At 40.3% G+C, this 14,454-nt stretch overlaps 1 protein-coding gene across 1 annotated transcript in view; it reads left to right on the top strand.

The window, feature by feature from the left end:
- Positions 1–7,062: 7,062 nt before the first annotated feature.
- MOG (myelin oligodendrocyte glycoprotein) overlaps positions 7,063–14,454 on the top strand; it is a 28,367-nt gene continuing 20,975 nt past the window's right edge. The window contains exons 1-2 of the mRNA XM_044002496.1: positions 7,063–7,257; positions 8,252–8,599. Of these exons, the coding sequence (XP_043858431.1) occupies positions 7,176–7,257; positions 8,252–8,599 (430 nt within the window). The 5' untranslated portion in view covers positions 7,063–7,175. The remainder of the gene's footprint in view (positions 7,258–8,251; positions 8,600–14,454) is intronic.

The raw sequence follows: 14,454 nt of genomic DNA, 5'->3' as shown, positions 1-14,454 counted from the left end.
AATCAAGACAACTGAAAGAAAAAGGTCTGAATTTTCCTCAGCAGCTCCAAGACCAGGGAGAATAGAACTTTGAATCATTGTTCAAAAAAATCTTCTGAATCCAACCAAGGTCTAGAAAAGAGTATCCAGATACCCAGTTACCTTGGCCACATAGATCCAGATTGCCCTCAACTAAGATGACAAATGTGAACCTCGTGAAAGATGTTGGCTTCACAGGTACAGTAACTAAAACCTTAGCCCTGTTGAAGGAAGCTGACTTCTTTGAATCCATGAGACTGACTTCAGCCTTTTGCCCTGATTATGAGATCTCATCCCATAGTCATAATCAAGCCATAGTCCTGGGTAGGGCACCCCCAGAGTACACACACCTCCCCCTCCAGTCCCTGAATGGAGAACAAACAGCTTTCCATAGCTTCATGAACAGTCACAGGAGTATCTAGAATACCTTCAACAGCACCCAATTCCAGCAGCACCTACCCCAATCCCCAGCCCACCAGCAGTCCCCTTCCAGATACTGTTTGCAGTGCCTCAGTATCCCTGACCACAAAAGCAACAGCCAGATAAATCCTCCCCCAGTCTGAAGTTGCAGGAATATCTGTAGCCACTCAGTACTTCTACGATTATGGAATCCTTAACCCTATTATCTCTGCTCCATGATTTAGCTGGTTTCCTAAGGCCAAGCTGCTATTTGCACTGCATTGTCTCTTTGATGCACTTGAGTTAAATAATGGATTTCCCTTTTGTTGTAGAGGGACAGATGTGTCCCTTAACCTTTGCCCTGAGACTGGTGATGGAACACAAAAACATCTTAATCTGGGTCGAGTGCTCAAGTAGCCATGCTTGGTTTTTGTTTGTTTTCCTAGTTCTGCTGAATCAATATAGTCAATAATTCAAAATTATGGGGAGTTCTCTCAAAGGAATTAAGAGTATAGTCCTTTTCATATCAACAACACAGAACTACTCAGTGGGCACTGGAAGGGGCTGTTAGAGAGAGTAAAGAAAGATCCAGGGACAGCTAGGTGGTGCAGTGGATAGAGCACTCACCCTGGATTCAGGAGGATCTGAGTTCAAATCCAGCCTCAGACACTTAACACTTACTAGCTGTGTGACCCTGGGCAAGTCACTTAACCCCAATTGCCCTGCAAAAAGAAGAAAGAAAGAAAGAAAGAAAGAAAGAAAGAAAGAAAGAAAGAAAGAAAGAAAGAAAGAAAGAAAGAAAGAAAGAAAGAAAGAAAGAAAGAAAGAAAGAAAGAAAGAAAGAAAAAGAAAGAAAGAAAGAAAGAAAGATCCAAGCACAGCATTCCCTGGTAGTTGTTGATCTTCCTGCAGAAGTCATACTGACAGCATATGACTGAAAGTGAACTGGCCCAGCATGTTCAACAATGAGAGACAGATTTCTTGATTTTAAGCACCCTTCAATGAAGGACAAGGGATAGCTTATGGAACTGGTAACAGTGAAAGTGAAGGGATTTCTCCTGGTAGAGGTGGAGAGTGACCCATGGTAAGGTCTCTGACCCAGGGGCTTCACTGCATCCTGCTGAGATGAGAGCCATTATATTAAAGAATGAGAGAGTAAATGAAAAAGAAACTTGGGAATTCTCACCAGTGAAGGGGGAGGAGGAAGCCCCAGACTTTCCTATTATTACTTTTGGAAGGATAGTAATTTCCACCACTAAGATGGGGGAGAGGGGAGTGGTTCATTATGAAAGAATTGGCTGTTTAGGGAGAGACAGCTAGATGGTGAAGTGGAAAGAGTGTTGAACCTGAAGTCAGGAAGGCCTGAGTTAAATTTCTACCTTGCTACCTCTGTGACTCTGAACCTGACACAATTTCTATTAGCTGCAGTTTCCACATCTGTAAAATGGGCATAATTATCACAAGTAACACAAAGGGTTGTTATGCAGGCCAAATGACATAACAGAAATACAGCGCTTGTAAATCTGAAAGCTAGATATTATTATGGGCAGGAATGTGGTACAGTGACTAGAATGCCAGGCCTAGAGTCAAGAAGACTCATCTTGCTTAGTTCAAATCTGGCCTCAAAAACTTAATAGCTGTGTGATCCTGAGCAAGTCACTTAATCTTGTTTGCCTCAGTTTCCTCATCTATAAAATGAGCTGGAGAAGGAACTGGCAAATCACTCTAGTATCTCTGCCAGGAAAACCCCAGATGGGGACACAACTTGGCTTAAGGGCAATTAGATCCCATCTTTTGTGTGGAACCCCACCAGAATGGCTTCAGATTTTAGTTATGAGTCTCCTCTGCTGCAACTATACAGGAATGGGCTAATCAACACAGTGAAATCTGAGCTGGAGGTAAAGACAGATGTGGTTTCAAATATTGCTGTAAAGGTAAATAGCTGCTCTGGGAATTCAGAGAAGCCACCAACCTATTAGGTGAGTAGAAAGTGATAACACCCTCTCCCAGAGGGAGCCATTGAATGTGGCTTCCAAAACATGGGGTGGATAAGAAAGCAATTGACGGCCAGCTCATGAGGATTCTGGGAATGCTCTACAGGAAAATGCAGCACCATGGCAACAAGAGTCCTTCAGCCTCACAAGCCTGAGGTTTTTTTCCCTCTTCTTTGTCTTCCTTTCTTTCTCTTTCTTTCTTTCTTTCTTTCTTTCTTTCTTTCTTTCTTTCTTTCTTTCTTTCTTTCTTTCTTTCTTTCTTTCTTTCTTTCTTTCTTTCTTCCTTTCTTCTTTTCTTGTTTAAAAAAGTACTATTTCTTACAAGGTATAGTTTCCTTGGAGGGGGAGGAAGATTGGGGGAAATTGTAATGATATAAAAAGGAATCAATAAAAATTTACCATTAAGAAGCCAGGCAGAGTGGGGCCTTTTGCAGACACCAAGGTTGGCCAGAATAAGTGACCAGTAGGCTTTTGGAGATATCAGTTCCCCCAAGTGACCACTCACTGTGTTTCTTTTAAAAAGCTATTGCTCGGTGGGGCAGCTAGGTGGCACAGTGGATAGAGCACTGGCCCTGGATTCAGGAGGACCTGAGTTCAACTCTGGCCTTGGACACTTGATACTTAACTACTTAACTAGCTGTGTGACCCTGGGCAAGTCACTTAACCCCAACTGCCTCTCAAAAAAAAAAAAAAGCTATTGCTCAGGACAGCTAGGTGGCACAGTGGATAAAGCACTGGCCCTGGATTCAGGAAGACCTGAGTTCAACTCCGGCCTCGGACACTTGATACTTAACTACTTAACTAGCTGTGTGACCCTGGGCAAGTCACTTAACCCTCATTGCCTTGCCCCTTCCCTAAAAAAAAAAAAGCTATTGCTCAGCTATTATTGGGCCCAAGTCACTACTGAACAGATAAAGCAGGGTCATATAATTACCCTTTGCCCAGAGTTGCCTATTATGAGTTGGGTAAGACAAGATGATCCCTCTAACAAGATGGGTAAGGCACACAAGGCTTCTATTGCTAAATTGAATTAGTATATTTAAAATAATAATCCTGGGGCACCTAATTGGTGCAGTGGATAGAGCACCGGCCCTGGATTCAGGAGGACCTGAGTTCAAATCCAGTCTCAGATGCTTGACACTTACTAGCTGTGTGACCCTAGGCAAGTCACTTAACCCCAACTGCCACACCAAAACAACAACAACAACAACAAAGAAGAAGAAAGCCTAAGGATTCTTAGTTTTAAAAAAATCCAATTCTAAAATAATAATTCCCTGGGTCTCTCTTGTCCTTCACAAACAAGTGATGAATATGCCAGAAATATAGTATTCAAGGTCTTCAGAAGCCTGCCTCCTCCACTAGCCCAATAGTCCCCCAACTATAAAGACATAGTTTCTGAGGAACACCTGGTTTCTCCATGGCTCCATGTACTACATCTACTACCATATACAGCTGTACTTCTGCAGTTGTTAATCTGGTAACAGGGGATGGAGGTGCTGTCAAGTTCTCCCAGTAGGCTGAGCTCTAGCCTGCATGGCTGGCATATGAGAGAGCATTGAGAGAGAACACAGAGAAAATCTTCCACACTCATTTGTGGGTGGTGGCTATGGGGCTGGCCAAATGATCTGGGGCCTGCAGAGCACAGGAGTAGATAACTAGAGACTGAGAGAAAGCAAAAATGTTTAGCTTATTCTGTTTATTATTGCTCTTCAAAGGAGAATGATCTTTGGACTGAAATGGACAAAAATTAAAACATCTACAATATTTGTATTGTGCTTTAAGTATTTGTCACTGTGTATTAATGAGTCTTCTGTGTGTGTAAGCATCTTTTTTATGGTCCAGAAAATAAACAGCTGTCCTATCCCTGATCCACATTGTACACTCAGCATCTTTCTCATATGAAGAGATTCTAGACATGAAACAAACCTAAGTTTTATTTAAGATATTACCAGTCAGTCAATAAGCATTTATTAAGGTCCTACTATGTGCCAGGCACTGTGCTAAGTTTTACCAGGGGGAGGGGTGGGGTGGAGAACAGTAGACAAGACAATCCCTGCCCTCAAGAAGCTCACAATCTAATAAATTATTGAAAGAACTCACAATTTATTAGGGGAAGGAAATGGACAAACACACACATTTTACTCCAATAACTTGAGAATAAGTACAAAATAAAATATAAACAAGTATAAAAATAATATAGTCAAACAAAAATACTACAAACAAGTACAAAGTGATGTGTACAAACAAGTACAAAGTAGTACAGTACAAAATGAGCACACAAGTGTTAAGAAATATGAAAAATAAACAACTAACCAAAATGTGATGGGATTAATCTGGGAAAGTTTCCTCCAACAGCTAAATCTCAAGGCAGCCTTGAAGGAAATGAGGGACAAGGATTGATGAAGAAGAGGAGAGCATACATTGTAAGTAATGAGGCACTGTGTTAGTGTGGCTGTAGTGAATGGGTCATATCAAATAATAGTAAGAGATGAGCAGAAGAGCTATAGGAAGAGCCACTTAGTGGAGAGATCTTGATAGGCAGCAGAGAGTTTGAGGAAAAGAGCTAAACTGAGAATGGAAAGACCTGGGTTCCAATGCTTAATCTTACATATTATTAGTCTTGTGGCCTTAAGCAAATGCCTTCCATTCTCTGGGTCTCAATTTCCTCTATCTGTAAAGTAGGAACAATGATATTCATATTACTTCTCTCAAAGGGTTATTGTGAAGAAAGCACTTTGCATTCTATAAAGTATTCTAGAAATGGAAGAGAGTACCATTAGCTGAGGAGTTTGCTTGGAACCTAATGGACAAAAGGGAGCTATTGTAGATTCTTAAGAGTCAATATGGTATAGTAGGAAGAGCTTTGCCATCTGTGGTTCCTTCAATGCAATGAGTCTCAGTGTCCTCATATGCAAAATAGGGATAATAATATTGATATTACCTAATTCACTGGGGGGTTGTGAGGAAAACAAATAAAGTGCTATAGAAATGCTAACTGTGGTTATTGAGATGTGAAATGATTGGGTGGGGGGGGGATAGGATTTGAGGAAATCTGCCCTGGTTGTTGTGATCTAGTCCACTACATTAATTAAAACTAGCTTGGCTTTTAGGAAATTATACCATAGACAGAACTAGGCAAAATTACAAAAGAGGTGAGGGGTGTCTGTGTGTCCCTCAGCATCTCTTCTGTGTCCTTCTCCCCACCCCCAGAAGTCCTTTCAGACTCTCCTCCACTTAATTAATTGCACATACTGTAATTCTCCCTTACAGTCTCAAGCTGCCTGGACTTTAAAGTTACCTCCAAGTCAGAAAGGGAGTGAATGTGAAAAGCTACTACCATGAATTAGCTCCATGTGGTATACCTCTATCTTTACATCTTTTTTTTTTTTGGAGCGGCAATTGGGGTTAAGTGACTTGCCCAGGGTCACACAGCTAGTAAGTGTTAAATGTCTGAGGCTGGATTTGAACTCAGGTCCTCCTGAATCCAGGGCCAGTGCTCTATCCACTGTGCCACCTAGCTGCCCCTCTATCTTTACATCTTAAAAGGGGATGACAGAAAAAGACTAAAAAATAAATGGTGGAATTTCAGATGCAGTAACACCTAAGTAGAAGAGAGTTTAGGGAGCAATAAAGTTTTCTCAGAGCCTTTCAAATCACACAATGTTGGGTGTACAGCTGACCCTCTATAGCCACAGAAAATAAAAGGGAATGGGAAAAATGAAGGAAGCAGACGAGAAGCAAGATGCTTCTTGGGATCTCTAAAGGAATGCAAAACAGAAGTTCCAAAGTTTTCTGCCATTGTTTACTAGGAAATCTCCTACTCCTCCCCACCCCACCCCACTCTCATTGCCAATGGACAATTCCAAAAAAGTGTATATATTAACATATCTCTCAGCAGGGGTGTGCAGGTTAAGTGTTTAACAATCAGTTCTCAGGTATATATATATATATATATATACATATATATACATATATATATTCACAGTACACTTTTTAAGCTGAGCCTACATTATTAATGTTTTTTCTATCATTTTTTAAAGTCTAGACAATCAACAAAACAATTTATCAAGTCCTGATTTTTAGTACAATCTGTGCCTCTAATTTCTGAGGTACAAATACCCACACTGAAAATTTAACAATCATCTCCCCTGAGCCACTACAAGCTGGCTACAATACATACACCAGTGCCTCCAAGAATGCATCTCCTTCCTTCTCCTCACTGTCTACCTCACCTACCAAGACAGAAAGAGAAATTTAGACTTTAGATGATTAATTTACTGAGATATTGTGAACATGATAACCTTTTTAATTTCTGTAGGTTATAGAAAACCTTTGTCAAATCCAGTAGGGATTCCCAGGTAATTGCTTATCAGACTTTCACAGCATCCTAAGCAGGCCAGAGGGAAGGTAGAGGAGAAGAGAAATTTCATCTGGCAGAGGAGATGCCTAGGCCACTGACAACAGTCAGAGGGCCCAGTACCAGTCAGTGTCTGCTCCATTCCTTTGATGGGGAGGAGGAGAAAGTACTCATCTTCCCTCCTTTCTGTAGCTCTTTTGTGTTGGTTCTAGGGTAATGTGGGACCAATCCCACAGGCACAGCTGCAGTGTGGGAAGGGAGGGGGTGGGTGGGGGCAATTACAGTTGACACTGCCTTCTAAAAACATCCCTTCAGGGTCTCTCAGTGGGCAGAAGGGACATGTGTCTGAGACTCTGCATCTTTTTAGTTCCCTATATCATAGTTCTCTGTTTCCAGTGTCAATAGAGATGTGGAATTTACCAGTATCCTCTTTGCCTGCCTACCTCATTTCCTTCTTCCTCCTCCTCCAACTTCCTTTCAGCTACTCAGGTAAGAGATATCTGCTCCTTCTTCCTCTCCAAGGAGAATTTTAGGGATAAGAGATCAATTTCTATATCATGTTTGAGAGTTAACGTTCCATTCCACTAGTTATTCAACTAGTCAACAAGTTGCTTAAAAAAAAAAAGCAAAACCCTTTATTAGACACAGTAGGGAGATAAAAAAGAAGGGCCCCTGACCCCCAAGTATAGGGGAAGAAAATCTCCCAGTCTAATAGACACAGTTTTTACCTTTAGGAAGCTTATCATCTAACTGAGCTATATTAGTTATATTATAATAACTAATATTAGAAACCTGTAAAAGGATTTATAAGTAATGAGAAATAAAGTAACTTTTATTTTAAAATTCAAATAATATAGTGAATCTGAATCTATAAGGAAGATGCAGAGTAGAGACCAGAATGGGAATAAACTAGGATGTCTTCCTGCATGAGAGAAATGTTGAAGTGTGTTTGGAAGGAGAGGGGGGACATAAGTCAATAGAGGAGGGCATCCAAAGTGGGCAAGATTCCTTGAGCAAAGCCTTAGGTGTTGAAATGGGACATAGAAGAGGAGCAGATTGGGTAAGCTACTCTACTGTATAGAGAGGCTGAGCTGGAGAATCAAGATGAGAGCTGTTTGGTGGGAGGGAACAGCTGGTGAAGGGCTGTTCAAGGCTGAGCCAAGGAGCTTAAATTGAATGAGTTAAGCAAAAAAAAAAAAAAAATGGGGGCCATTCTAGTTTCTGAAACAGCTAAAGCTATTAAATGCCAAGAGCGCACAAGACAACTTCAGCCTTGGAAAGAGAGAGAGGGAGAGAGAGAAGAAGGACAGAGGGAGGGAGAGGGAGAGAGAGACAGAGAGACAGAGACAGAGACAGAGACAGGGAGAGAGCGCAAAAGTAGAGGGTTAAAGTCCTTTCTTCCCCTGACTGCACCAGTTGCATAAGGTTCCATGCTTAGGTTTCCCTCTCCTCTTTAATTTAATCTTCTTGATGCATTGAACAGGACAATTCACAGTGATAGGACCAGCTCACCCAATCCGGGCCTTGGTAGGGGATGAGATTGAGTTGCCATGCCGCCTTTCACCTGGTAAGAATGCAACAGGAATGGAGGTGGGCTGGTATCGGCCTCCCTTTTCTCGAGTGGTTCACCTTTACCGAAATGGGAAGGATCAAGATGGAGAGCAGGCACCTGAGTACCGAGGACGAACAACACTGATGAAGGAGGCCATAGGAGAAGGGAAGGTCGCCCTAAAGATCCGGCATGTGAGATTCTCTGACGAGGGAGGGTACACCTGCTTCTTCCGAGACCACTCATACCAAGAAGAGGCGGCAATGGAACTGAAGGTGGAAGGTCAGGCATTATTTGAAATCAAGTAATATATTTTGGGAAACTAACACTTCCTTCTGAAATTTCATTCCTTCTGTAATAGTTGAACAATGGAGAAGACGAGCAGTGAGGGAATAAAAAAATTTTAAAGCAACAAATAATTGCAAATACAGTTTCCAATTTTTTACATCAATAGAGACAGCAAAGTCACAAATCATTCAAGCATTCATTTTCTGTCTTTTTTGGAATGTGTTTTTGTTCTAATTTGTAAATGAACATCAATATGTCCAATATTCTGAGAATTCATAAGATTTCAATCCATGTGCTGGTCAAATTCTGTCACAAGAAATGCCATATAAAATCAAATTATTTTAGTGGAGATTTATTTTACTGGGAACATTATTAGAACTCATGTTACTATTCTGTAGGAGCTATAGACAAATACAAACCTAATATACAGTATCTCTACAGGGAATTAACAGATGAAAAGAAATGCTGAATCTAGTAGAAGGAAAGTAAGGTGTCATGTCCATATCTTTCCCCTTCCCAGACCCTGGACCGTTTATTTTATGCTTATTTTTTAACCAAAATTTTACTTTTTTGTTTGGTTTGTACACAGACAACTTATACATATCCAGTCCTATTATGGAAAATCTAAAAACCATGCAGATGTAGTCCTCTTTCAAACTGTTGTTCAAGATTAAACGTAGAGACAATTGATCCTTTCAAAAAGGACAGCAACTACCAATATCTTGAATATAGATAAGCTGTAAAGTCTTCTACAAAGAAAGTACCACTGACTTTGTATTAATCAAATTTTCTCCACACAAGATAATGTTTTCCACACTCTTGTGAATATCAATAGAGGTGATCTAGCATAGCAGACTTAGGGGCAGGATGATGTACCATAATTTAGTGTAAATAGGGATTCAAACCAGAGTTTGAATCACATCTCTACTACTTACTAGCTGTGTGATCTTAGGCAAGTGACTAAAACTCTCTGTACCCCAATTTCATCATCTGTAAATTTTGGGGTTTAGACTATGTGAGTTCTCTTCTAACTCAATCTCTGATCTAGATCTTTTCTAATGTATAAGGTGCTACAAGGTAAAGGCATTGTGGAACGGTAGATAGAGTGCTGAATTCAGATGGAAGAAGACTAAGGTTCAGATCCAAACTCTTACAAGCTGTAAGTGTACAGATCACTTAACTCTTCGAGTCTATTTCCTCATTCTCACAAAGCTTTTGTGAAACTCAAATGAGATATCCTTCATATTCTTTTCGGTCTAGGTTTTTGTGACACTGTCCTCTGTCCTGGTTTTCCTCCTCCCCATCTGCTCCTTCTCAGTCTCCTTTAGATCTTCATCTAGGTCACACTTGCTAATTGTGGGTGTCCCACAGGGCTCTGTCCGGGGCCCTTTTTCTCTTTTCCCTCTATACTATTTCATTTGGTGATCTCATCAGCTTCCATGGATTCAATTATTAACTCTATACTCATGATTCTCAGATCTACTCATCTAGCCCTAATCTCTCTCTTTTCTTCCAGTCTTGCATCTCTGACTGCCTACTGAACATCTCAACTAGTTGTCTGCTCTATATGTCCAGAATGAAATGCATTATCTTTCCCCCTCAAGCCCTCTCCTCTTCCTAACTTCTCAATTACTTTCAAAGGCACCATTATCCTCCCAGACTTACAACCTAGGTGTCATCTTCTACTCTTCACACTCAGTCCCCTCCTGTAATCAAACAGTTGCCAAGTCCTGTCCATTCTACCTTCACGATATCTCTTGAAGATATTGCCTTCTCTCCTCCAACACTGCCACCACCCTGGTTCACCCTCATAGATGATCACAATAGCCTTCTGGTTGGTCTCCCTGCTACAAGTCTCTCCCTACCCCAGTCTATCCTCCACTCAGCTTTTAAATTAATCTTCCTAAAGTGCAGCTTTCACCATGTCACCACCACCCCTTCCCTATTCAATAAACTCCAGTGGTTCCTAAGATCAAATATAAAGTCCTCTGTTTGGATTTTAAAGCCTTTCATAACCTGACTCCCATTCCCCCCTTACCTTTACAGTTTTTTACATTTTACTCCCCCATATAATCTTCTGACATTTCTTCCGCTATTCCTAAACACTTCATATCTTGACTCTGGGCATTTTCACATGTTGTGTGTCCCTCATGCCCGGAGTACTCTCCCTCCTCATCTCTGCCCCTTGGATTCCTTCAAGTCTCAGTTAAAATCCCTCCATATGTAGGAAACCTTTCCCAGTCCTTTTTTTAAAAATTATTTTTGTGGGGCAATGAAAGTTAAGTGACTTGCCCAAGGTCACACAGCTAGTGTCAAGTGTCTGAGGCTGGATTCGAACTCAGGTCCTCCTGAATCCAAGGCCAGTGCTTTATCCACTACACCACCTAGCTGTCCCTCAGTCCCTCTTAATTCTAATGCCTTCTCTCTATTATTTCCAATTTATTCCACATGTATTTGTTTAACTATAGTTGTTTGTATGTTGTCTTCCCCCATTAGACTGTTAGTTCCTTGAGGATAAAGACTGGTTTTTGCATTTCTTTTGCCTTCCCCCCCCTCCTTAGCATACTTCTGGCACATAGTAGTAAGAGTTTGTGGATTAATTGATTGATAATATATAAAAATTGCTTTGCAAACTTTAAAGCAATATTTAAATGTCAGTTATTTTTCTTAGAAAAGAGCACAAAGAACAAGTTAAAGTGAACACATAATTCTGCAGGGGCTGGTTTTATTTAGGGAAAACTCTTCTACCGAAAGACAAGATGGGCACAGAGAAGAGGTACTTAAAATGTTAAGACATTTAAAATTCATGTTCATTCTAAACTGCAATCTGTGTTTTTTGTCATTTAGTATGACATAAAACCTATTTATGGAGTGTCAAGTCAATGCCAAAGCTTCCCTTAATGGATGTGACATTAACTTCTGGTTATACAAAACAATAAATAAACAGTGTCTTATTTCTCCCCATTTAAAGAGAATTTACATTTATATGAATATATTTTAAAGGAGGGAAGGTTGAAATGAAATTCCATCCTCCTTAAAAGTATATTTCTACAATTATCTAAACAATTGCATTTATAAATTTTTTACTAAAAATATGCCTATGAGGGCAGCTAGGTGGCGCAGTAGATAGAGCACCAGTCTTGGAGTCAGGAGGACCTGAATTCAAATTTGACCCCAGACACTTGACACTAGCTGTGTGACCCTGGGCAAGTCACTTAACCCCAAATGCCTCTATTTTTTTTAAAGTAAGGCAATTGAGGTTAAGTGACTTGCCCAGGGTCACACAGCTAGTAAGTGTTAAGTGTCTGAGGCCAGATTTGAACTCAGGTACTCCTGACTCCAGGGCCTGTGCTCTATCCACTGCGCCACCTAGCCGCCCCTCAATTTTTTTTTTATTTAAAATTTAAAAAATAAAATATTGCCTCTGACTTGTGCAAACATTATTAGAGGTCTACTGTATGCCAAGCACTGTTAGACAATGGGCATCCAAAAACAAAAATGAAACAATTCTTGCCCTCAAGGAGCTTACCTTATATTGAGGGAGACAGTGTATATGCACATATGTATTTACAAATTAATACAAGCAAGTGTAGAAAGGGAAGAAAGGCACTAGCAGTTGCATCAGGGAAGGCTTCATGCAGAAGGTTGGCACTTGAGATGAGGGTTGAAGGAAGTGATTCCATGAGGCAGAGGTAAGGAGAGACTGTGAAAAGATGGAAGATAAAAGATTTTGTGTGAGGAATGGCAAGACCACCAGTTTGGCTAGACCATAAAGCATGAGAAGAGGAGCAATGAATATAATGAAACTAGAAAGGTAGATTTGGGTTAGGTTTTGAAAGCCAAACAGAAGGTTTTATATTTTATCCTAGTTTATTGTGTAGGGGAAATGACATAGTCATATCTACTTGTACTAAATAAAAGAACACAGAAAAAAATGGTGTAAGATTTCATTCAGATTTGGCCCCCCCCCCATTGAATCAGGACCTGGATCCTCTTTATTTTTTACTTTTCTCTATTTTTAGCAGGCAACTCATTTTATTTTCTTAGTCACTTTGGTTTGGTTTTTGCTCCCTTTTTAGACTTTTAGACTTTTTGTCCTCAGATGTATCCTTCTCTGCTGCTTTTTTTTTGGGGGGGGTGCAGGTGGCATAGTTTCACCTTTTGCAGAGTTGAGTTTAGTTGACAACCTTGGAAACTCTTTTTGGGGTCCTCCTTGTTATCTTCTCCATCTTTTTTAGAGGGACTAGAATTCCCAACACAGGTGGTGCTAGTCAGTTGGTATTTATGTCTGCACCTGGGAGGGTGGGTATATCTAGATGAAAGATAGTTGAGTGGCTGCAACTCATGTTTTTCCCAAGTCCAATATTCTGTTTCTTATCATTCCCACAGCCTGAGTGAGAAGTATCCCCTGGATTATTTGGTGTGCTGTATTTTGTTTCAAAGTAGATAGGTAACTTTAAAGATAGTAAACTGGATTTGGAATCTGGAAGACATTGAATTTAAAATACAGCCTCAGTCACTTATTGCCTGTGAATCCCTAGACAAGTCATTTAACCTCTCTCAGCTTTGTTTTTCTCAACTGTAAAATGATTACAATGATAGCACCTCCAGAGAGTTGTTGTTAGGGCCCAATATGTAACATACATTGTAAATTTTAAAACACTATGTAAATACTCATTATTAGTCTAGTCTAGGCTTGAGAGTGTAGGTGGGTTATTCTGTCCTACCTGCTGGGTAATCCAGATGATTTGGAGAGGAGTGAGAGGAATTGAAAGGTAAATGCTGTTCCAGGACAGAACAAAAGAGTAATGAGAACTTGAACTACAATAACAGCCTCCTCTTCTCTCCTCCCCACATACAGTGCAAAGCATTGCACAATCAAGTACTTTTGTATAGAAAGAGTGACTGCTGTATAGAGTGACCAGAGGGAGCATTGGTTATACAGGCATGGAGTAGGCCCTTAATAAATGTTGATTGAATTCTGTTGAAGCGATTGTTTGTGGTAAAGAATCCACTGTACCCAGACCAACAAAGCACTATTTCTATGTGCTCCTTTGGAGATATGGAAATAGAAACATAAAAAAGGACCTTCTTTTTAAATGTGTTCTGTACAGGTGAGTTTGAAAAGACACCATACTGTGAAGAAATGTCAAGCTTTTCCAGCTGCTTGCTCAATTCCTCTCCTCTGTTCTCTCTGCCTACAGGAAGGTTGCTCATTATTTTGGTTTTAAAAGGCTCCCCCATTGTGCTCTAGGCTGCATGCCAAATTAAGAACAGAGACAGTTCTGGATTCTTAACAAAGGGCTACATAAAATAAAAGAGCTTCTAACTAATAATAAATGCCTTGCTAGGATCATCCATTTAGTGCTGGAAGAGACCATGGAGACTATATATTCCAACCTGCTAATTTTACAGATGAGGAAACTGAGGACCAAAGCAGTTCAATGACTTGCCCTTGGTGATAGAGGGTAGTAAGAGACAGCTAAGATTTGAGCCAACATCCTCTGACCCCTAATCCAGCATTATGGATTTAGGTTGATCATTCAACTACTTGTTACACATGTAACACATTATACATTCATAGTCTTCATCTTCTTTTGACTTTTCAAACAAATCTGTGAGGAGCTTGCAGTAAACATTACATCCATTTGACTTTTGAAGAAATTAGGTCACAGAAAGGTGAAGTGAATGAGCCAAGGTCACAGTGTCACAACCAATTGTCAGTGAAAACTTCAACATAAGAGTTGTATCTCTTCTTGGAAACAATAAAAGAAACTTGAGTTGAAGGGAGAGAAATTGTTTCCTTCCTCAGTATCTTAAGGTACCTGAGATCTCATGAAGCAAGTATT

Source organism: Dromiciops gliroides, chromosome 4 (genome assembly GCF_019393635.1).
Source record: "Dromiciops gliroides isolate mDroGli1 chromosome 4, mDroGli1.pri, whole genome shotgun sequence".
NCBI lineage: Eukaryota > Metazoa > Chordata > Mammalia > Microbiotheria > Microbiotheriidae > Dromiciops > Dromiciops gliroides.
This window is presented reverse-complemented; position numbering and strand designations above follow the sequence as displayed.